At 50.1% G+C, this 21,006-nt stretch overlaps 9 protein-coding genes across 9 annotated transcripts; 5 read left to right on the forward strand and 4 right to left on the reverse strand.

The window, feature by feature from the left end:
• Positions 1–172: 172 nt before the first annotated feature.
• LOC117590430 (actin-related protein 2/3 complex subunit 3-B) lies at positions 173–1,108 on the reverse strand. The gene is made up of 3 exons (XM_034283048.1): positions 1,013–1,108; positions 700–873; positions 173–618 (listed from the first exon to the last, which is right to left on the reverse strand). The coding sequence occupies exons 1-3, from the start codon at positions 1,013–1,015 to the stop codon at positions 274–276; spliced, it is 522 nt and encodes a 173-aa protein (XP_034138939.1). The 5' UTR covers positions 1,016–1,108; the 3' UTR covers positions 173–273.
• Positions 1,109–1,651: 543 nt separating this feature from the next.
• LOC117590302 (rab-like protein 3) lies at positions 1,652–2,758 on the forward strand. Its single transcript, XM_034282789.1, has 3 exons — positions 1,652–1,739; positions 1,810–2,310; positions 2,371–2,758. The coding sequence occupies exons 1-3, from the start codon at positions 1,697–1,699 to the stop codon at positions 2,667–2,669; spliced, it is 843 nt and encodes a 280-aa protein (XP_034138680.1). The 5' UTR covers positions 1,652–1,696; the 3' UTR covers positions 2,670–2,758.
• LOC117590301 (decapping nuclease DXO homolog) lies at positions 2,745–4,329 on the reverse strand. The gene is made up of 2 exons (XM_034282788.1): positions 3,575–4,329; positions 2,745–3,508 (listed from the first exon to the last, which is right to left on the reverse strand). Exons 1-2 carry the CDS (start codon positions 4,273–4,275, stop codon positions 3,070–3,072), a joined length of 1,140 nt encoding a protein of 379 aa, XP_034138679.1. The 5' UTR covers positions 4,276–4,329; the 3' UTR covers positions 2,745–3,069.
• Positions 4,330–4,413: 84 nt separating this feature from the next.
• LOC117590311 (TM2 domain-containing protein almondex) lies at positions 4,414–5,373 on the forward strand. The gene has a single exon (XM_034282798.1). The coding sequence runs from the start codon at positions 4,473–4,475 to the stop codon at positions 5,283–5,285; it is 813 nt and encodes a 270-aa protein (XP_034138689.1). The 5' UTR covers positions 4,414–4,472; the 3' UTR covers positions 5,286–5,373.
• Positions 5,314–7,396, reverse strand: LOC117590305 (la-related protein 7). The gene is made up of 2 exons (XM_034282792.1): positions 7,040–7,396; positions 5,314–6,977 (listed from the first exon to the last, which is right to left on the reverse strand). Exons 1-2 carry the CDS (start codon positions 7,305–7,307, stop codon positions 5,371–5,373), a joined length of 1,875 nt encoding a protein of 624 aa, XP_034138683.1. The 5' UTR covers positions 7,308–7,396; the 3' UTR covers positions 5,314–5,370.
• A 238-nt stretch (positions 7,397–7,634) lies between these two features.
• LOC117590303 lies at positions 7,635–14,406 on the forward strand. Its single transcript, XM_034282790.1, has 7 exons — positions 7,635–7,861; positions 7,964–8,131; positions 8,193–8,370; positions 8,441–8,783; positions 8,844–12,576; positions 12,661–13,324; positions 13,402–14,406. Exons 1-7 carry the CDS (start codon positions 7,816–7,818, stop codon positions 13,514–13,516), a joined length of 5,247 nt encoding a protein of 1,748 aa, XP_034138681.1. The 5' UTR covers positions 7,635–7,815; the 3' UTR covers positions 13,517–14,406.
• A 563-nt stretch (positions 14,407–14,969) lies between these two features.
• LOC117590317 lies at positions 14,970–18,320 on the forward strand. Its single transcript, XM_034282807.1, has 5 exons — positions 14,970–15,073; positions 15,148–15,297; positions 15,377–15,765; positions 15,833–16,012; positions 16,137–18,320. The coding sequence occupies exons 1-5, from the start codon at positions 15,001–15,003 to the stop codon at positions 18,195–18,197; spliced, it is 2,853 nt and encodes a 950-aa protein (XP_034138698.1). The 5' UTR covers positions 14,970–15,000; the 3' UTR covers positions 18,198–18,320.
• Positions 18,321–18,630: 310 nt separating this feature from the next.
• LOC117590315 (39S ribosomal protein L22, mitochondrial) lies at positions 18,631–19,595 on the forward strand. Its single transcript, XM_034282804.1, has 3 exons — positions 18,631–18,970; positions 19,041–19,254; positions 19,318–19,595. Exons 1-3 carry the CDS (start codon positions 18,728–18,730, stop codon positions 19,533–19,535), a joined length of 675 nt encoding a protein of 224 aa, XP_034138695.1. The 5' UTR covers positions 18,631–18,727; the 3' UTR covers positions 19,536–19,595.
• A 2-nt stretch (positions 19,596–19,597) lies between these two features.
• LOC117590307 (zinc finger protein 765) lies at positions 19,598–20,939 on the reverse strand. The gene is made up of 2 exons (XM_034282794.1): positions 20,679–20,939; positions 19,598–20,616 (listed from the first exon to the last, which is right to left on the reverse strand). Exons 1-2 carry the CDS (start codon positions 20,862–20,864, stop codon positions 19,624–19,626), a joined length of 1,179 nt encoding a protein of 392 aa, XP_034138685.1. The 5' UTR covers positions 20,865–20,939; the 3' UTR covers positions 19,598–19,623.
• Positions 20,940–21,006: the final 67 nt, after the last annotated feature.

The following is a 21,006-nucleotide window of genomic DNA, read 5'->3' on the forward strand; positions in this document are numbered from 1 at the left end:
GTGCATTTTTTTGTTCGTTTTGTTAATTGGCTCCTTATTGGGGAGAAACAAAAAATGATCTACAAGAGAAAATAATTTTAATAAATGATTACGAACCGTGCATTGTTGGCCCTCTGTTAAATTTGGCGGTCTTAGCGCCGTCGTGTTTTGCAGCACTGGAAACTGCCCACACTTATCGGTGGTATCAAAATATTTGGTATTTTATTAGTATTTTAACAAGTCTCAAATATAACAGTCAAGATAGTCGCATGACGTATGCTTCTTACATACGTCCTACATTCCTGGCGCTGATAAACTCTTATCCATAAAGCGCTTCTTGGCAAAGCATATCCACCATTTGCTGGGCTTATCGTCGGGAGTGTCAAAGACCTTTTCCAGCAAACGATTACCGGTCTCCTGACGCAACTGCAGCAAATACTGACGCATCAGCTCCGGCTCATTAGTCTTCACAAAGACCGAGTTCAGCGGAAAACCAGCATCGCCCGGTAGATCAAATTTTGAGATGGCCAGACTGTAGAGCTCCTGCTGTCCCTGACTCTTGTTGGTGCATCGGGCCAATCGCTTCAGGCATTCCGTTATGTAGAGCGTTACATAGATAAGAACCCGGTCCACTTCCGACTGCGATTAGATATGAATTAGTATGTGTTTTTTTTTTCGGGGTTCTCTTTTCTGTCTGATGTGGGTAGGGTGTGCACAAACCTTCACTTCGTATTCGCGAAAGAAAACGTTCGATTTGAAGTAATATAGTGACTCATCAATGATGTCGTTATCATCCGAATAACTGGGTGCTGGTCCTCGCACTTGGGTGCGTAGCGGCAATATAGCCATATTCCCCACCGTCTTGTGGAACTCTTCGATCTCTGAGTGATATGCCTTGTAAAATATATGTAAACAAACAAGTTTTATGGTTTTTTTAGCTAACAAATTGAAATATAATTTGCTGGAAGCCCATCTTACAGTTTCGTGAACTCAAATCCTGCCCTAGGATCTATGAGCCTGACGAAATGCTTACCATTGAAAGACTTTGGGAACTCCACAAACCGCAAATATCTCGTGAATCAAAGTTATTTTCCTAATGCCAGTAATCGCTAGTGCTGTGAAGTGTATCAGTTTTCAAAGTTTCAGTATTTTTTCACAGCACAGTATGTACCATGACATGTTGGTATTTCTTGTGGCTTTTAAGATTAGACACAGCTTGACTTTATTTGATGTACATATATCGGTAAACTGACAAAATAACGCGCTATGCTCTTCCGTTCTGTAAATGGCTGGCCATATTTTGGCGCCACACATCAGGGTGACCATTTAGGGTATATTTTATACTTTTCAAGACATTTTACAATATTGCCCATACAAGCAACAAGCGGTCAAAGACGTTACATTCGATTCCCATTCGCGTAACGTTTTATGCTATATTTTGGTAAGCCTTTTTAGTTTGATCCAAAAAATCCAACAAAAGGCCAAACAAAAATCATGAAAACTAGAGAATATTATGCAAAATTGATTGATAAGTCGGATAAAAGTACTGTTTTAGCTCTGAGAATCCTAACTTGCTAGTAAAATTAAATGGAACTTAAAAATTAAGGAAAATTATCTAAGAATTGCAGCCCTGGAATTTTTTGTGACGTTTTAGCTGTCATCGACACCTTAATTTGTCTCACCATTGAAAGCTTCATTTGAAATTTGTAAACAAACAATGGCCAATAATCGTGTTCGTATTGTTATTGTCGGCGATTCAGGTATTTATTTATACTACATTACTACATATACTACATTTGATTAACTTATTGATGTAATGCCCTTGCATAGGGGTGGGAAAGACCTGCCTGACCCATCTGATTGCCCACAATGAGTCGCTGGCACGTCCCGGCTGGACGGTGGGCTGCAACATCCAAGTGAAGATTCATGAGTTCAAGGAAGGCACGGCCCACCAGAGCCAGTATTTCGTGGAGCTCTTCGATATTGGCGGCTCACTGAACCACAAGAACACTCGCGGCGTCTTCTATTCTGGTGTGCATGGCATTATCTTGGTGCATGATCTGACGAATGGCAAGTCGCAGGAGCAGCTGCTCGACTGGCTGCACGAGATCCTCAACAAGGAGGGCAAGGACACTTACAAGTCGCGTGCCAGCTCAATGCCGCCATCCCCATTGGCCAACTATTCCACAGACTCCTGCTTCCACGTTCGTTTCGACTTGGAGGAGTTCCTGGGCGCCACACAAACGCCCATTCTGGTGATGGGCACCAAGCTCGACCTGATTGATGAGAAGCGTCAACCCAAGACCGCTCTAAAAAAAGCTGGTGGCATAGGTACCTCATCTTACCACCCCTCTAGCCCCCTTTCAAATATTCCCTTGGTTTTTTCCCCAGCTGACAAATGCGGCGCCGAAGAGATTTGGCTGAATTGCAGGGACACACGCAGTCTGGCCGCCGGCACCACAGATGCCGTGAAGCTATCGCGCTTCTTTGACTGTGTGATCGAGAAGCGTGAATCCGCTGGCAGCTCTTGCTCTCATTACTATGGTGGGTCTGCAGCAGGAGCGACAGACAGACGTCGTCCGCTCAGCATGGCCACACAGGCCGCAGAGTACGCGCTGTATGGCAGCAGCAGCGGCTCCATGGATGCAGCCCGAGCTGTGCCGCTGCTAGAGACCAGCGACCTCAAGTGAATGCAATAAATGGAATGCGCACACTTTATTTTGTAAATATTTGAATAGTCAAAAAATATAAACAACATTCATCGATGGCATTTAGCTCATTTTGTATCGTCTTTATACATTCTAAGGTGTATTTTCATTCTACTTTGTTTTGTTTGTAAAAATATAAAACGATGAAAATGATCTGCGCAGTGTCGCTGCTGCTTCCTCAGTTATGCGAGTATTTTGTTTACATAAATGTTACCTTTATGTTAAAGTACATAGAAAGTACATAGGTTTTAAAGAATTATTAAATGAGTTAAAATTAATTTAACGTTGCTCTTGCAGAGACAATCAAGGACTTGCGAATGTTTCACGGAAACAATAATTGTTTTGTTCTCCTGCTACACTTGGGTCAATCCTGGGTTAGATCTTAGGTCTCGCCCTTCATTAGGGTACGATACCAGTCGGGTATTATTTGAACATCGGGTGAATCGAGTACACGAGAAAAGACGCTATCCGAGTGGGGAAGGAATTCGTATTCGACCACAATATGTGGATTATCGATGGACTCGAGCGTTTTCTTTATCTCTTGGAGTAATTGCTCCAGGAATACGAACATGGCCGCTGGACTCCAGGGCTTGTTGCGTGCCAGCTGTGAGACATCGCGTTTGTCAATGTCATGGCACAGGCCGTCATTGTCGCGCAATCCGACCATAATGGTGTTGATGCCAACCAGAAATGATTGACTCCACCAGTTGCGAGACTTACAATAATCAAATGAACGATTCTGCCTGTCATTGGGCTCAAAGGGTCCCGTCTTCAGCTCCACAAACTGTAGATTCCTGAGTTCGTGCGGCTCATTAAAATTGCTGCAAATATTTGAATGTGTAAACATACTAAATGGCTGCGAATATTACTAATATTTGAAAACTTACACAGGTTCCTTGCTTATGATGCCATCCATTTCGGCGCCATACATCAAACGGATTCCGTTCAGGGAGCAGCGAAACATTGCACTAAACTCCTCGCCCTCGTTCACGGGGAGACTTGTGTCGGGAAGAGTGTTGGGCGCTGTCGACAGCATGTACTGCTCGAACTTGAAGCCCCACGAGCACATGGCCTTGGCATGCTCGGTACTGTTTAGGTTTTCCTGACGCTGCTTTTCGGTCACCACTTTGGCAATGTAAATGGTGCCATTAAGCCTGGTGGCACGCACGTAAAAAGCATCCCGCGTCTCGTACGGCATGCACAGGAGCATACGCAGCACGCCGCGACAACAGACAAAGTCGGCGCGCAATGAGAGCGATTTAGAGGGTTCGGAGAGTGTCAGCAGCTGCTGATGGTTGTAAATGTACTTCAGCAGGTTTTCCAGATCTTTAACTCCCGATTGTTCTTTCTTGCGTATGACACGCTCATAGCCGGCCTTTAGATCCATGGGAAAGGAGTCCACGGGTGGCAGGCACAGGTAGCTGGCACCATTTGCATTATCCTCAAACTCCTGCTGGGCGTTGACGCTGAAGAACCCGAAGCATTCCGGGATACTGAATCTGGGAAATGCGTATCTGTGCCCACTCTTCTGCAGACGCCGGTTGATGTTAACACGTTGCTTTGTATGGTTCTGGCGTGGTTGCGACATTTTGCTATTTAAGTTAATATTTTGGTTTTGGCCGCCGCCACACGTAAATGTCAAGACCACAAAACAGTGTGACCGCGGAATTATACCGAAATATACGTTTTACTTTACAAAATATACCGCAAATATACCGGGGTAAATCATAATGGGTATATTCGAATTAATAAAACTAAACTCCATTCGTAGATTTGTTGATAAAAATGCAACCACGTCAATGCATTGTCATAAATAGGCGCTCCGCCATAGCGCTGATCGTTATATTCGTGTTGAATGGCATCAAGAACAGCGAGACGGCCAGCGGTGGCAACCAAATGGATTTATCCGATGCAAAGGGCGATCACAAGGACAACAGCAACGCCAGCAATAATAATAATAATAATAACAATGACAACGAGGTATTTATGCCCGCGCTGGGCAATATGGTTTCAAAAGCATCCACCGACAACATAACCACCTACACCAGCAGCAGCAGCAACAACAACAACAACAACATGCTTTGTCCATTCGATAGGGAGACGCCCTGCGACAAACTGCAGTTCCCCTGCATACGATGCAGCTACAATTATGGCTGCTACTACGGACGCGAGTTGAACGTCACCTGCGAGGCCATCACCAATGTGCAGTGCCAGGGCGAGCGAACGTTTCAGCGCCAGATGAGCTGCCGCTACTGCTACCAGACGGAGCTCTGGCAGCAGAGCTGCTTGCAGCGTGCAAATTGCAATAAATTCTATCGCACCAATTGCACCGTCCACCAGGATGTGCTCTGCCTGGGCAATCGCTCGTTTACGCGCAATCTAAAATGCAACTGGACGCAGGGCTATCGCTGGAGCACAGCGCTCCTGATAAGCCTCACACTGGGCGGCTTTGGTGCAGATCGCTTCTACTTGGGCCACTGGCAGGAGGGCATTGGCAAGCTGTTCAGCTTCGGTGGCCTCGGCGTTTGGACCATCATCGACGTTCTGCTCATTTCAATGCACTATCTGGGCCCAGCCGATGGCTCTCTCTATATTTAGGATAACTCTGTGATAGGTTTAAGGACTGTTAGCATAGAATATAAGAAGCACATTTATTGCTTAACAATACAACAATGACTCGAGACTATGCCTCTACTGTTGTCGTCCCAGATGGTGGCTCACAACTGGCAGCCACATCGTCATCGGTGTCATCGAATTTTGTGTGCTTGGCCAACATTTTGGAGACCTTCTCGCGGCCACGTTTCTGCTGTACGCGCACCTTTTTGGTGAGCTTTGCCTCGCGATCTTGTTCGATTTTGCGCCAGTACAGCGTCTCCGCCTGGCCATCGAGCACCTTTAGCTGCCGCTCGGCACAGCTCAGCTGGCGCACCAGCTCCTCGGCGGCTGTGGGTGTGGCCATGCGCAATGTGGCGGCCAGATCACCCTCCTTAATGTCCACATACTTGATGTCCGTATACTGGCGCATATCTGCCTTGAACTCCTTGATATTGGTGCACGGCTCGTGCAGTACACACTCGACAATCAGTCCCGGCTCGTACTTGAACAGCGGCGTGCGCTCCTGGGAGGGGTCCTCGGTGCGAACGGCACTGCGACTGTCCTCGGTCTCACCGCCGCCGGCACCATAGAAATTCATGTTCATTTTATGCACTGCCTTGCGACGCTTCGGCGGCACGGGCACGCTTGTCTCTGTCCCTCCAACGACATCATCGACATCGCTCAGCGGCTCACACTCCTCACCGTTGTCAGCCTTGTTGTGCTGCTCCGAATGCTGTTGCCCGCCTGCTGCCGCCTGCATGGGTGTGCGCTTGCGTGGCTGATTGGGATCCAGCTGCTGCTGCTGCGACTCGCGCCACAACTTTGCCTTCGCCTCGCTGACCAGGCGACGCTGCAGATTCAGATATTTGTTGCGCAGACTGCACCAGCTGGCCTTGGGCAGCACCTTCAGCTCAATGGCCGTGGGATCAATGTTTGGCTTGTCTATGATTGCCTTCTTCTTGCGCTTGCGGCGACGCTTCTTTGCCTCGTCAGCGTCAGCATCCGCAATAGTCTCGCCCTTGCCATCGCCAGCTGGTTGTTCATCATGGGAGGACGCCTCCTCTTGCTGCTCCGGCGCTGATGCGGCTGCCTCCTGGTCCTCCGATTCACTTGCTGTCTCCTCGGCCGTGGATGTGTCGCTGGGCTGCTGTTCCAGCTTGACGCGCTTTACATCATGATGATGGCTCTCCTCCTTGGCTTCTCTCTTGCGACCCCGCTTCGTGCCGCCATCCTCCAGCGGTGCATCAACATTTTTCTCCTGCTGCTGCTGTTGCTGGAATGAGCGAACGCTGGCCAAAACGGCTGGGTCTGTGTCGAGGGAGAGTACACCCTGAACCTGAGCAAAAGCTTTGACCGCCTTCTCCAGGGCCGTGCTGCGCTCGAACTCGATGAAGGCAAACTCCTTGATCTTCTTAGTGCCCGGATAGTGTGGCAGCGATACATAGGCCACAGGGCCGTACCGACTAAAGACCTCCTTCAGCCAATCGTGGCTGGCATTGGCCGGCAATGCCTCCACATAGAGCGTCTTGTCATTGACATCCCGCTGGTCGGGCAGCTTGGTCTTGCGGCGCACCTTCAGGCGGCTCTCATCCAACTCCAGCAGTTGGGAATTGTTCAGTGCCTTGGCTATCTGCATCACATCCTGGGCGAGGGGTTTAATTTTGTTGAACGTCAGAAAGATCTCCAGGGGAACGTCTGTGAAGAGTTTTTCAAATCAAAACTGGAATGAGGCTTGGCTGTGGTGGGGCATCACTTACATGGATCCTGGTCCACGTAGCGCCGCAGGAAGCGATCCTTAGTTAGATTTGCGTCTCCGAAATAAAACTCCATTTGGCTGCGAATGGAATTATACAAATGTCGTTTACGTTTGCGGCCACCAGCGGCGGCGGCATCTCTTTTTGCCGGATCATTCGACTCTGCATCGGTTTCCTTTGCATCCATCGGTTCCATTTGATCCTTGGTGGCGGCTTTCTCTTGCTCCTGCCCCTCGTCCTTATCACTGGCTGTGGCGGCTTTGGCTGCCATTAAATGCAATTACAAATCAAATTTTGTATGCGAATTATTATTTTGGTTGTAGCCGGCTCTTGGCATTGCCGTATCAGCGGGAAACTCAGTTGAGTTTGACACACGGTCTGGCAACGTAGCGCAGCTGTCAATTGTTTTGGCGGGCACAAACAAATGCCATAGCTGTGTGTGTTAGTGTTGTTGTGTTGTATGTGTTGTACAGTGCACAACAAATATCAAACATAAAAAGGATTATAGTTAATCAAACCAATTAGCCTAACTCGCATGTAACTTAGGTGATAGTTAGCTAATGTGTTGCGACTAAAAGTGAATTGTGACCGAAATCGTAAAATACAGAATAGTTTTTCGTTTGTCTGCGTTCGCGACGCGGGGCCAAGGCGAATGGCAAGCCAAGCGCTGAGAGCCGAAGAAGAAGCATCCAAAACCCAAACAAGCGTTTATTTAATGCATTGCCCGAAACGAAGAATACTTTAAGAGTGTTGCAAACATGTGCCGCTGAGCAGTAGAAATGGAATCAATAGTTTTACACTCGGATGTAGCTCGTCTGGTATTGGGTAAGTGTCGCTGCTGCTGCTTCGAATTTCCCATTAAAAAAAAACAAAGAAAACACTTGTAATTCTGTTGTTGCATTTCGTTTGGGGTTCGGTTTCTTCCAGGTTATCTGGTGAATCAGGATCTGAAAAGAGCCGCTCACACCCTGTGCCGCACATCGCCGCATTTACGTCACGAATTCGTTGCCCTCAAGCAGGGCCTGCAGCCGCACAACTTTCTCAATGGCGGCCTGGAGGACATCATCTGCGAGCATGTCAAGATCACTGGATTGGGTAAGTGCAAACAGCAATCTGTTCTCCCTGCGGGCTAACAATCGTTTATGCTCCCCTTTAGTGGCACACGCGGTGCAGAAGCTGCCACTGAAGCTGCGCCAGCAGTTGCAGCAGCTCAAGCTCTCCGAGCGTGTCATTCAGCTGATGGGCATGGATCGCAGCAAGTCAGCAGCAGGAGCAGCAGCAGACAGCACACCCAGCCATGCCAACAGTCAAGCGCAACGCAAGCGGCGACGAATGTAACTAGAGACCGACCCCGTCCCCGGCTGCGGTTTCCTCAAATTTCAACTGGCAAATGTTTCATTTCAGACGAACACAATCGCCTGCACCTTCGTCACCATCGCCCACATTAGGCAAGCGTCCACGCCTGCTGCCGCCCTATATTTCTTGCAGCCACAACCGCGACAACTCGCACATGAGCAGCTTTCTGGCGTGCCAAGGAGACGACGACGATGAAGAGCAGGAGGAGGAGAATGAAGAGCAGGAGGAGCTGGAGGGTGATAGCAGCACAGCAAGCGAGGATATGGAAGAGCAACGAATGCCGCTAGAGCCGTGCAACAATTCCACGCCACGTCAAAAGAAGGACGAACCGGAGCTGGAGCCCGAACCCGATCCTCAGCTACAGCTAATGCTGGCGCCACAATCAATGCCCGTAAGTTGGAGCAAGTAATCTCTGGCTAACAATCAATGAAATCTCTTCCATTCCGTGCAGGAGCTGACAACGGCCATTATCAATAATCCCGATTTCCGTGAGACTCTGGTGAACAACATCAATGTGGCACTGCAAACGGTGACGGTGCACAATCCCATAGTTAGCTGTGACGCCATACTGGATGGCCTGGTGCGGAATATACTGGAGGCAACCGAGAAGGATCCCTCATTCGATCGCATCATCCAAGAGGTTGTGGCTGCCGATCAGCCACAAGCAGCTCAAGGCACAGAGAAGGCAGCACCAATCGAGCCAGTGGCAGAGGCAGAGTCAGCGGCAGAGATTCAGCAAGAACCACCACAAACGCCGCTCATAATACGCACCGCAGTGGCGGCCAATGCCAGTGACGATCCAAACTTCTCCATCTCCAAGCTGATTGTTTTCAACTCCAATGAGAGTGTCCAAAAGATGGTTGCCTCCTCCAATGTGAGCTTTGCCAGTGAGAATCTAAATCTAAACTTTGATCCGGCTGTCATGCTGACCGAGGCAGAGGCAGAGGCTGCCGCTGCGGGTCAAGTGTGCGTGGATGCCACAACCGGACAGCTGACCTTTCCCATGTTCTACTCGAACGGTGGCATGCTGTCGCATTTGCCATTTCTGGTGAACAACGAGTGGGTGGCCCAGCATCTGGGTCCCGATGCGTTTGCCAATGCTGAGGATTCGCACATAGAAATATCCCTGCCAGAGCCAATCACATTTACGGCTGATCAGCTGCCGCCGAATGCGATAATCATCAACAGTGCCCAAAAGCAGCCGCCCAGTCAGCTAATCGACGAAGCAGCCACGAGTGGGAGTGGGAGTGGGAGTGCAGTGCTGCTGCCCGATATAGAGGAGCAGCCAGAAGCAACTGCAGCTGCAGCACCTGCCGCAGTGGAAGAGGATCCCAAGCAGGAGCCTCTGGCCATACCACCCGCTTCGTTGGACTCCTCCCGCATGGTCATTGAACGGGCCACACCCTCCACATCGGGCATCATCAATGTGAAGGCCTATCGCAGTCTGTCGACACCACGCAAGCGCACCTCACACGTTCGCACGCTGACATTCTCGCCCAAGGTGCAGCCACAGAACTCCGCCAACACACCGCTGTCCACGCGCCGACTTGGCAGGGCCAATGAGAAGCCCGTCATAAATAATGTGGAAATAATACCAGCGGGTTCCGCACTGGCGCCCGCTTCCATATCCGATTTAAGTGCCAATGACACGGTGGGACATGGCGTGCCGCCGCTATTCGCGATGGAAGAGTGCAGCAATCAGACGGTTATCAAGGCCTCGTCGGCAAAGAAAATCAAACCAAAGGCAGGAGCAGGAGCAGCAGTCGAAGCACCAGTCATGGCCGCTGTAACGCCGAAGCGTAAACAGAAGCGACAAGCGGCGGTGAATGCCTGCAAGAGGATAATTGCCCAGGCACCCGCACTGGAGACTGAATCAACGGCAAACGAATCGGAAATCCATGTGGAAGATGCAGCAACGGCAGCCAGGTGCCAGCAGGATGGAAATGATAGCGCCGAGGCCAGCAAGGAGAATCAACAGAATCAGTCGACAGAGGAGGCCGGTGCTGAAGAGTCGCAGGATCTGCTGGCTGCCTGGAATCGCCAGATGATTGGCTCAAGCAGCGAACTGGAGAATCGTTTGCGTGAAATCAATGCCAAGCAGCAGGATGAGGCGCCAGCGACCAGTGTCAAGCCCGCACGCAATCGCCGCAGAGCGACGCCCACCACCCGAAAGAAAAAGCCAGAAACGCAGCCCAAGGGCAAGTCCAGCAAAGCCAAGAAGCAGCAGCAACCAGAAGGGGTCGGTGGCGTTAGCATTAAGTTGCCAACGCCCCAAAAGCCAAAGCCAAAAACTAAGAAAAACAAGAAGGAAGAGACAGAAGTAGCAGCAGAGAAAGATCCAGATCCGCCTGCAGCAGCAGAAGTTCCTTTTATGCTTAACCCAGAGGCCGATGATATAGATGCCAATATGGCCATGCTGCTGGATACGCCATTTAAGCAGCCGCCCTTGGGTTCGATGGGCAGCATGGCTAACATTCATGGTGGACCGTTGGGTGTGCCGCCAACGCCTGGGGGCATGGCCATCCTACCGCTGGACACGCCCTATAGCAAGCTGCCGACCAGCTCGTTTCTGTTTGGTTCGGAAACAAAGAGCATTATGGATACGCCACAGCTGAGCGCCATAACGCCGGGTTTCCGCCTGACACCATTTGGCCATGGTGCGGGCACACCGCTGGGCAGTGCCGCCAAAACGGATTACTCATCGGGCAGCAGCTATTACCGGCCGGATGAGGCTGAGCATACGGATGCGAATGCGCAGTGCGCGATCCATCAGCGCGAGGATTGGGAGGAAACAAAGCAGCAAGCAGAAGCAGAAGCAGTAGCCGAAGCCGAAGCAGTAGCAGCTGCAGCAGCATTCAAGGATGTCGTGCAGGAAGTGCTTGATCCGAATGATGTTGCTGTGAACAGCTTCGTGGAGCTGTGCGGCATCGAGCCCACTGTGCTGCGACGTGTGCGATCCTTTGGCAGCGATGTCGTGGATAGCATTGAGGCGGCCACCGCGATATCCCTGGCAATGGAGACAGCCCCACCGCCGCCGCATTATAAACTGATGCCTGGACTGCCGGAATCCGTGCTGGAGGAGGCATGCAGCAGCTCCAGTTCCTCCAGCTCCTCGTCTTCGTCTAGCTCCAGTTCAAGTTCCTCCAGCAGCGCGACATCCACCTCCTCCTCCGCATCAGCCGCAACATCCGCATCGCAGGGTAGCCAGCAGCGGGCAAGAAATGGAGTTGCGGCAGACAGCCAGCAGGCGGCAGTGCGACTCAGTCTGGATAATTTGTCGAACATCAGCAGCACCGAGGATGAGGAGTGGCTGAAGGCGGCGACGATGAATGCCCCACCAACGCTGGCCATCGACAGTCAGCCGGGACAACTGGTGAGCCAGGATGGGGAGGTGCGTTATCCCATACGGAATTGGCTAACGCCCAGCAAGGCAGTCCCACCAGCGCCAGTGGCAGTCAGTCCAACGCTGATGAATGCGCCACTGGGTGCCATCAAGCTGACACTGCCGCCGCGCTCCGCAGAGAAGTTAACCCAGCGCTTGCAGCTGCAACAGCAGCAGCAACAACAGCAGTCGAAGCGGGAGCTGGAGCTGTCGCTGGAGCAGCCTTCTTCGTCTTCGTCGAAGATGAGCGATCAAATGCAGCAGCTGCTGCTCGAGAAGCGGGAGCGTGTTGTGGCCAAGGTGAAGCAGCAGCAGCCGGCAGGCAAGTTAGCGCTAAAGAGAACAAAAACCAAGAAGCTAACGGCCATGCGAGAGACGGCCCAGCAGGCCAATCCGCCTGTACAGAATAAACCCAAAAATATGACAACAAAGAAGAAGGCAACGGCAACGGTAACAGCAGCAGCAGCAGCTCCTGCAGCACACGATCTCCCAACATCAACAGCCACACCACAACCCAAATCGATGCCTGAACGTAATTTGGATCCCCTGCTGTACGCACTGAATCTCTCAGCGAAGAAGCAGGAGCCCTGGTCCTGCTCTTTCTCGGGTGCAGCAGCAGCAGCAGGTGGCGGCGGCGGCGGCGGCCCGAAGATGCAAAAAATAAAGGTGAATGTGTCACGTAAAGTGCTCCAGATAGCCGCACAGCCTGCGCCACAGAAACGTGGACGTCCCAAGAAGCCACAAAGAGCAGACCAAGCCAAGATCACAACGCGACGTTCCTCACGTTTGATAGACAATAAAAGTAAGTGGGGAAACGCAGAGAGAAAAGGGAAATTGGATAAAATATTTGAATAAACTTTTGGTTTTCTTTTTCTTTATCAAGCAGCACCCGCACCGGACGATGTTGAGGCAAATGTCGAGCAAACGAAGACGAAAAAAACAAATGGCAAGCCGGGCAGCAAGAAGAAACAATTAATGGGAGCCAAAAAGCAGCCAGAGGGTAGAGCTGCGGCAATTCCCACGCTGCCTATGGTGGCCGAGGCACAGACAACACAGCCATCGCCGGAGTTGCAGCAGCAGGAGATGCAGCTGGAGTTGGTCGCAGCCGAACAGGCGAACGAGGAGGAGGAGGAGCTCGACTACGAGCTGGATCTGTGCCTGAGCAAAAGCCGCGAGAAGCACACCTACAGCTTTGTCTACGCGGATGCGGGACCCAAGCGCAAAAGTCCAAAGTTGAGGCGTCGCTCGAATAGTTACTTCAAGAACTATCACATGCGCGTCATGATGGAGGACAATCAAGTACACACCCTGAGCATGGCCAGTCCCAAGATGTTTGCCATAAGCAGCCAAGCGGCAGCGATTAGTTCGATTCTGAATATACCCAAGAAGCGAATACGCCGTCTGACCAGCAGCAATGGTACAGCCACAGCAACAGCAGCCACAATCATAGCCAAGCCCATGGCGACATCCACACCGGTGACGGATAAGCAACTGTCACGCAGTGACACCATGCAGCAACAGGATGAGAATGATCTAGAAGTGGCAGCCATGTAAGTGTAGCACTCTCCCTCTCTCTGGAAACTTGACATTAATATTTACCAACTCTCTCTCTCTCTCTCTTATGCAGCACCACAAGTGGCCACAATAGACTCTGCACAGAGCAGCAGCAGGAAAGTCAAGTAAACGATGCCATGGAAATTGAAGATATCGAGTCGATACTCTCACATTTGCATGGCACTTGACTTGGTTTGCGTGTGTCCAGGTTGGCGGGGTGACAGCGTAGCTCCATCCCTTTCTAGCGCTTGTCTCGCTGTGCATGGTGAATAAGTTATTGATCCTCTCCACAGCGCACAATGTCAACGTCTAAGCGAATTCACCTTGAAGAAGAAGTGAATTGGATTGGAAGAGAAGATTTTAGTTTGTTTCACCCTCATCTTTTTGCTTAAGTTTTTTGTATTTAATTGATCCAAGCAATATGTGGACTTTGCATATAAATATCGTACTACTATTACTACCATTATTATTCAACCTATAGACCTAACTAGAGTGTAAGCATTGACGACGCGTTGAGACCGTCGTTTGAAGTCGAATTGAAGTGTTTTTGTATAGTATTTATTTATCGTTTGTAAGGTCTGAGGAATGCACGGACGGGACGGTATATTAATTCACAAAATGTTCACCCATGAATAGCAAAATATTTCATTTACGATATATGTGTATACATATGTATTATATCTATTACATGTACCTATAGAAAGTTGATTTAATTTGTAAGCACAAAGAACAATTTAAACGTGAAGAGTTTTGTTTTTTTTTTTTTTTTTTGGTTTTTATGAATATTAAGCCACACTCCTTCATCATTCGATGCCACAGGCAGTTGTGTCGAAAAATACTCATACAAAATATTCAAAGTCCTTGTGCATTGAAAACAAATTAAAAAATGGGAATTAATATGGAAACGAACTCTAGCAAGATTAGCTCAACCAGCTGGGGAATAACTTTTAAATTTATTTAAAAAACAAATTCGTTTCAATTTGCAATTTTAAAATTACTTTTGACTTTAGACGGGACATCTACTTCAATAATAAATATTGTTTGTAGGTTTTTTTGTTGTGTCTATCCATGAGACTGTTCGGAGAGTGGGTTGGCGCCTTAAATATTGAAACAATAAAATAAAAACAATATTTAAAAATATGTTTAATGGTGGTTTTCTTTACGAATTGAAGACAATCTTAAAAGTTTGTGTGTTCGGAGAGTGGGTTGGCGCCTTAAATACAAAAAAAACATATTTTAAAATATTTGTAATGGTGTTTTTGTTTTGTTTTAACGAATTCAAGACACAATCTTGAATGTAGCTATGGCTTTTTTATGTGTGATTCTCATTCTACAGTTAAATATTCAAAAAAAAAATAATTGAATATGAATATTCTGTTGATTTCAAAGTCAATCACAGTCTGGGAGTAGCCTCGTCAGTAGCGAGCGAGTTCAAGCCACAAAACAATCTTGAATGCGCTGTCACAGCCATTTGTCTGTGGTCTCCTTAAATATTCATAATTCGCAGACTTTGATGGGCATTGCATGCCTGCCTGCCTGCCTGCCTGCCTGCCTGCCTGTATCATATTTATAATTGCAACAATTACGGCAGAGCCAGGACAGGTCGCAGCAGGCATAAGAATGCAATGGCCAGTGCCAATTTAGAAACAAAACTCAAGGCAAGCAGTTCATCATGGTGCGGCTGGTGCAGCTGGTGCTACTGCTGCTGACTGTTGGCTGCTACAGCCAGGAGCTGCTCAAGATAAGTGAGTGCCAATCTGCACAGACACAGACACAAAATAAAAGTCTAACGAGTCTCGTCTCGTCTCTCGTCACACAGCCTTTTGGATAGAGCCGTTGCAGCGTGCAGAATTTGATGCGGATATGGTGGTGGTGCTCAAGGAGCTGGATGGCTTGCGGCTGGATATTAAGGTTTCGGATGTATCCATGCCATTGACACGCTCCGAAGATGGCAAGGATATGCAACGCTGTAAGACCAAAAAGATGATGTGAACATTTTCGTACATTTTCCTCATTTTCTGTGCTCTTTTCTTTTCTTTCTCGTATAGTTTGTGAGATCCTGGGCAGCGAGGGCAGCACCATTGTTATAGATCTCACCTACAGCCACTGGCCGGAGGGCTACAAGCTGCTGCGTGACAAGGGCATTGCGTATGTGCGACTGGAGCGCATGCTGCGACCCTTTCTCGAGATGTTTGGCGCCTTCATGCGACAGAAGCGGGCCAATAATGTGGCAATGGTGTTCCAGAATGCCCGCGACGCTGATGAGGCCATGCAGCAGATGATTATTGGCTATCCCTTTCGCACGCTGATCCTCGATGCCAGTGCGAGCGACAATCCCAGGGGTGACTTTGTGCAGCGCATAAAAGCCCTGCGGCCCACGCCCAACTATGTGGCAATGTTTGCACGTGGTGCGGCCATGAATTCGCTCTTCGACAAGGTGAGTTCTGGCATTCAATGCACTTCCCCTGTGGAACTGATTCGTTTGCTCTCGATTGCATGGGCAGGCGCAAAAGGGTGGCATATTTGAGCGGCCCACCGAATGGCATTTCATTTTTCTGGACACACGCGATCGGGTCTTCAAGTACAAGCGCCAGGTGGAGCTGGCAAATCGTTTTACGCTGAATGCTCGGGCCATATGCAGATCGATGCCCATGCCGGATCTTTATTGCGGCAGTGGATTTACAGTAAGTTGTCTCCAACTCCATCCCTTTCTGTCGTTTGTCTCAGCTTGCTAGTAAATTCACCTAATTGCCATTTCTCTCTCTCTCTCTCTCTCTCTCTTTTTCTCTCTTTACGTTGCATTTACAGTTGCAGCGGGCCATGCTGCTGAATGTGCTACGAAGTCTGATCAATGCGGCACAGGTGAGTCCGGAAATGCCGCTGCCCATCTACGTGGAGTGCAATAGCACTTCCTCTGAGTCAACAGAGCTGGGCACAGCAGAGCCCTTTGCAGAGACCGTGACACAGTCCGGCTCCTGGCTGGAGTGGGTGCACTGGAGCAACTTTCTCACCTTTGCAGCGGGTGTGGAACGGTATCCGGATGAATTGGAGCCGGGCCAGCCGACAGCAGTGGTCCTGCCGGCGCTCACCTTTGCCGTAAATATCTCCGCTGGCTATTACTCCAGCGAGCATGAGGCCAAGACAGATCTGGCCGTGTGGTCCACCCTGGGCGGCGGCACGCTGCGTCTGCTCAACGAGACGGTCAGTCCGGCGCGACGCTTCTTTCGCATTGGCACCGCCGAGAGCATACCCTGGAGCTATCTGCGGCGCAACGAGCGAACCGGCGAGCTGCTGCGCGACAGCAAGGGCGAACCCATCTGGGAGGGCTACTGCATTGACTTTATGCACCGGCTGTCGCAGAAGCTTAACTTTGAGTACGAGATCGTGGCCCCCCAGACGGGGCACATGGGCGAGGTGAATGCGGACAATGAGTGGGACGGTGTGGTGGGGGATCTGGTGCGCGGCGAGACGGACATTGCCATTGCCGCCCTCAAGATGTACTCGGAGCGGGAGGAGGTCATAGATTTCCTGCCACCCTACTACGAGCAGACGGGCATTTCGATTGTCATCCGCAAGCCAGTGCGCAAGACGTCGCTGTTCAAGTTCATGACCGTCCTGCGGCTGGAGGTTTGGCTGAGCATTGTGGCCGCCCTCGTGGGCACGGCATTTATGATCTGGTTCATGGACAAGTACTCCCCGTATAGCTCGCGGAATAACCGTGCCGCCTATCCGTATGCCTGTCGTGAGTTTACGCTGCGCGAGAGCTTCTGGTTTGCCCTCACCTCGTTCACGCCGCAGGGCGGTGGTGAGGCGCCAAAGGCAATTTCAGGGCGCATGCTGGTGGCCGCTTACTGGCTGTTTGTGGTGCTCATGCTGGCCACGTTCACGGCCAATCTGGCGGCTTTCCTCACGGTGGAGCGCATGCAGACGCCGGTGCAATCGCTGGAGCAGCTTGCCCGCCAGTCGCGCATCAACTACACGGTCGTCATGGAATCGGATACGCATCAGTACTTTATCAATATGAAATTTGCGGAGGATACGCTGTACCGCATGTGGAAGGAGCTGGCGCTGAATGCCTCCAAGGACTTTAAGAAGTTTCGCATCTGGGACTATCCCATCAAGGAGCAGTACGGACACATTCTGCTGGCCATCAACAGCTCGGGGCCGGTGAAGGATGCTCGCCAGGGATTCGCCAAAGTGGATGCTCACGACAATGCCGACTATGCGTTCATCCACGATGCGGCGGAGATTAAGTACGAGATAACCAGAAACTGCAATCTGACGGAGGTGGGCGAGGTGTTTGCCGAACAGCCGTACGCGGTGGCTGTGCAGCAGGGCAGCCATCTGGGCGATGAGCTCAGCTATGCCATACTGGAGCTGCAGAAAGATCGTTTCTTCGAGGAGCTGAAGACCAAGTACTGGAATCAATCGAATCTACGCAATTGTCCGCTCTCCGAGGACCAGGAGGGTATCACGCTGGAGAGTCTGGGCGGTGTGTTTATAGCCACGCTCTTTGGCCTGGTTCTGGCCATGATCACCCTCGGCCTGGAGGTGGTGTACTTTAAGAAGCGGCAGGATACCTTGGAGGCCTCCATCACTCAGGTGAAACCCATTGAGGCGCCAGATACTGATACTGGAACGGCTCCTCCTACGGCCGCCAGCCAGAAGAAGGGCGCCTGGCATATACCACTGGATAAGCAGAGATCGGCAAAGATATCGCCACCGCCTTCGTTCGAGGTGGCCACATTTCGGGGCAAAAAGGTGCCGTCGAAGGTAACGCTGGGCGATGGTAAGTTCAAGCCGCGCCATGGCCTGCAGTCCCGCCGCAATCTAGGAGCACTCGATGCACCAATGGGCTACATGGAATGAGGGATATATTTAGGCTATCCATCGCATATAATCAAAGTCACACACGTATTTACTCGTAATCGTAATCGTACTCGTCTATTTCAAACTCAACAGTTTTCAAATAAATACGCATATCGATAGTAATTATTGATTAGTAATTATTTTAGTATTTTGTTGCACCCACGTAACCTTGACCTTTTAAGGTTTAACCTTATTTTGCAATCAATCCAATAAATGTAACTAATTTAAACTAGCCAATCTTGTGAAAAATTTATTGATGATTCTGATAAAACTATAGTTTTAGCGATGAGAATGCTAACTAGCTAGTATAATTAAATAAAACATCAAAGTCGAGGAAACTGATTTAAGATTTACGGTATATTTACAGTATATTTTGAAAATGGAAATGATATTCCGAGAGTCTGTCGGTATATCTTATCGAAAAGCACGCGGTCACACTGACCCTCTGGCCCAACAGATTACGCGATTTATATTTTTTATTTAACTTTAACTGTAACTGGCCGTGGCACCCACAAATCCAATAGTCAGTCATGCACAAGGTGATAAGGCAAATGTCGCAGCTGCGGCTGCAAGCGGTGCCTAGCTCAACGTTACTCAAGACGACTGCTTCCTCCATACCACCTGCCACTCACCACAGCCTGCACACGGCCGCCGGAGCTGGTGGAGCATTGTGTGCCAATTGGAACAAACACAATTTTGGGCCACGCAAATGGCTGGTGTATAACAAGACAGTGCATCCACCCCAGCAGCCGGAGGAAGAGCCACGCAAGGCGGTAAATAACAATTCGAATACCCGTTAAGCTCGTTAATCTCATGAAGAAATCATAAATTCCGTTTCTGTAGTACGTGTGTCACATGCGCAACAATATCAAATATAGCCCGGACAAGATGTGGTACATAGCGGCATTTGTGCGCGGCATGTCCGTCGACGAGGCCCTCAAGCAGCTGAACTTTGTGCTCAAGAAAGGAGCCACCGATGTGAAGGAGACCATACTGGAGGCCCAAGAGATGGCCGTGCAGCGACACAATGTGGAGTACAAAAGCAATCTGTGGATAGGTAAGATATCAATCCCCCCATCCATCCATCCATCCAACCACTGACTCGACTTTCTCCATGCAGCCGAATCTTTTGTGGGCAAGGGACGTGTATTCAAGGGAATGCGACGACATGCGCGCGGTCGCTTTGGCCAGGTGGAGTACAAGCATTGCCACTACTTTGTGAGGCTGGAGGAGGGACAGCCGCCACAGCACTACTACCAAGAGCCACAAACACCCGAACAGCAGTATGAGCATTGGCTGGAACAGATGCGCAGCCGAAAGGTTATCAATTCCCTGTAATGTAATGTACAACACGCGCCCCCCCCCCCACTTTCGACTTCTTCCTCAATAGCATTTTTTTTTGTTTTTAAAATTTGTTTAATAAATATTAAAACGAAGTTATCGCTACTGGCTCCTCCTCTTCGTCTTGAAGAGCCGCGCTAATCAGCTGCTGCAAGGGCTCCTCATCGTCCGCCTTTACAGCCATAGATTCAGCGACTTTCTTCAAAGCGGGTGCCTTGCGTTGACGCACCTCCTCGTCCACATCCTTCGGCAGCTGCAGGCAGGCCAGCTTTGACAGCTGGGAATGTTTGGTGCGGCCAGCATCGCGCCGTCGCTTGCGTGTCTTTGAATTGGATTTGGGTTTCGCCTTCGTCTTTGCTTCCGTGTGATCTCGTGCCAGATGCTTGGACAGATTCTGGGCACTGCTGAAGCAGCGTCCACAGTCGATGGCCTGACACTCAAAGCGCCTGCCGGAGTGCGCCGCCAGGCGATGTTGGCGTAAGTTACGCTCATACGAATAGGTGCGAGTGCAGCCCGGCTCGGTGCATGGAAACGCGCCGGCAGTGTCATTGTGCTTGGCCTCCATATGCAGCTTGAGATCGCTGGGCTTGGCATAGCTGCTGTCGCAGTGCTCGCACTTGTTACGCTGTCGTCCGTGCAGCGTGTCGCGACAATGCTTCGTGTAGAGCGTCCACTTGTCGAACTGCAGGGCGCAGCCTGGGCAGGAGTAGAGCTTGCAGCTGCCCTGATGGCTCTCCCGCTGCCACTCCTGATAGAAGCCGCGACTGCACTTGCTGCAGCGGTACGGATAGTCCTGGGTGTGCTCGCGAATATCGTGCCGCTTCAGCTTCAACTTTTGCGAGAACTTAGCCGGGCAGTGTCCACATGGATACTCGCGGGGACTGTCGTGGGCCTCGCGCACATGCCGCTGCATGTTGCTGTCAGAGGTGAACATCTTGGTGCACTCCAGCACTGAGCACTTGACGTTCTTCTGTGCCGCATCCTCGGTTCGCTCGTGGGTGCTTCGAATGTGCCGCTTCAAGTGGGTAACAATTGAGTATATCTTGTCACAGCCCTCAAACGAACAGGCATGCTTCTTCTGAAATGGTTATGTAAACTGGGTAATTAATAGTTCTGTTCCCATTCATTATTCCGACTTACTTTGCCCGTGTGGTGGAACTCATGCCGATCCAATTGGTCGAGACGCTTAAATGTGGCCCCGCATTTTGCAATGCTGCACGTGTACTTCGCCGTGCCAACACTATTGCGACGCTCCACCTTCTGCTTGAAGTCTTCCAGCACAGTATCCAGGTCACTGTCACTGGTTATATTCATGTCTGGCGGCATTTTGCCTTACCAAATGCCAAAAATACCTTTAAAATATATTTTAAACAATTTTGTTGAGCCGAATCCAGTGTTTGGCAAGACCCAAATCAGCCCCCAGCTCAATAATCGATAGTCATGCAGAGTGCTGTAAACGATACATCGA

Source organism: Drosophila guanche, unplaced genomic scaffold (assembly GCF_900245975.1).
Source record: "Drosophila guanche unplaced genomic scaffold, DGUA_6, whole genome shotgun sequence".
Classification (NCBI taxonomy): domain Eukaryota; kingdom Metazoa; phylum Arthropoda; class Insecta; order Diptera; family Drosophilidae; genus Drosophila; species Drosophila guanche.

Coding starts and splice junctions, on each gene's coding strand:
- LOC117590302 (XM_034282789.1), top strand. CDS start 1,697: ATGGCCAATAATCGTGTTCGTATTGTTATTGTCGGCGATTCAG. Junction 1,740..1,809: donor TGTTATTGTCGGCGATTCAG/GTATTTATTTAT, acceptor GCCCTTGCATAG/GGGTGGGAAAGACCTGCCTG. Junction 2,311..2,370: donor AAAAAAAGCTGGTGGCATAG/GTACCTCATCTT, acceptor TTTTTTCCCCAG/CTGACAAATGCGGCGCCGAA.
- LOC117590315 (XM_034282804.1), top strand. CDS start 18,728: ATGCACAAGGTGATAAGGCAAATGTCGCAGCTGCGGCTGCAAGCGGTG. Junction 18,971..19,040: donor AGGAAGAGCCACGCAAGGCG/GTAAATAACAAT, acceptor CCGTTTCTGTAG/TACGTGTGTCACATGCGCAA. Junction 19,255..19,317: donor CAAAAGCAATCTGTGGATAG/GTAAGATATCAA, acceptor TTCTCCATGCAG/CCGAATCTTTTGTGGGCAAG.
- LOC117590303 (XM_034282790.1), top strand. CDS start 7,816: ATGGAATCAATAGTTTTACACTCGGATGTAGCTCGTCTGGTATTGG. Junction 8,371..8,440: donor CAACGCAAGCGGCGACGAAT/GTAACTAGAGAC, acceptor GTTTCATTTCAG/ACGAACACAATCGCCTGCAC. Junction 13,325..13,401: donor GATCTAGAAGTGGCAGCCAT/GTAAGTGTAGCA, acceptor TCTCTTATGCAG/CACCACAAGTGGCCACAATA.
- LOC117590305 (XM_034282792.1), bottom strand. CDS start 7,307: ATGGCAGCCAAAGCCGCCACAGCCAGTGATAAGGACGAGGGGCAGGAG. Junction 6,978..7,039: donor CTACGTGGACCAGGATCCAT/GTAAGTGATGCC, acceptor AACTCTTCACAG/ACGTTCCCCTGGAGATCTTT.
- LOC117590311 (XM_034282798.1), top strand. CDS start 4,473: ATGCAACCACGTCAATGCATTGTCATAAATAGGCGCTCCGCCATAGCG.
- LOC117590317 (XM_034282807.1), top strand. CDS start 15,001: ATGGTGCGGCTGGTGCAGCTGGTGCTACTGCTGCTGACTGTTGGCTGC. Junction 15,074..15,147: donor CCAGGAGCTGCTCAAGATAA/GTGAGTGCCAAT, acceptor CTCGTCACACAG/CCTTTTGGATAGAGCCGTTG. Junction 15,298..15,376: donor TGGCAAGGATATGCAACGCT/GTAAGACCAAAA, acceptor TTTCTCGTATAG/TTTGTGAGATCCTGGGCAGC.
- LOC117590301 (XM_034282788.1), bottom strand. CDS start 4,275: ATGTCGCAACCACGCCAGAACCATACAAAGCAACGTGTTAACATCAAC. Junction 3,509..3,574: donor ATCATAAGCAAGGAACCTGT/GTAAGTTTTCAA, acceptor AAATATTTGCAG/CAATTTTAATGAGCCGCACG.
- LOC117590430 (XM_034283048.1), bottom strand. Junction 619..699: donor TTCGCGAATACGAAGTGAAG/GTTTGTGCACAC, acceptor ATCTAATCGCAG/TCGGAAGTGGACCGGGTTCT.
- LOC117590307 (XM_034282794.1), bottom strand. CDS start 20,864: ATGCCGCCAGACATGAATATAACCAGTGACAGTGACCTGGATACTGTG. Junction 20,617..20,678: donor AGTTCCACCACACGGGCAAA/GTAAGTCGGAAT, acceptor TAACCATTTCAG/AAGAAGCATGCCTGTTCGTT.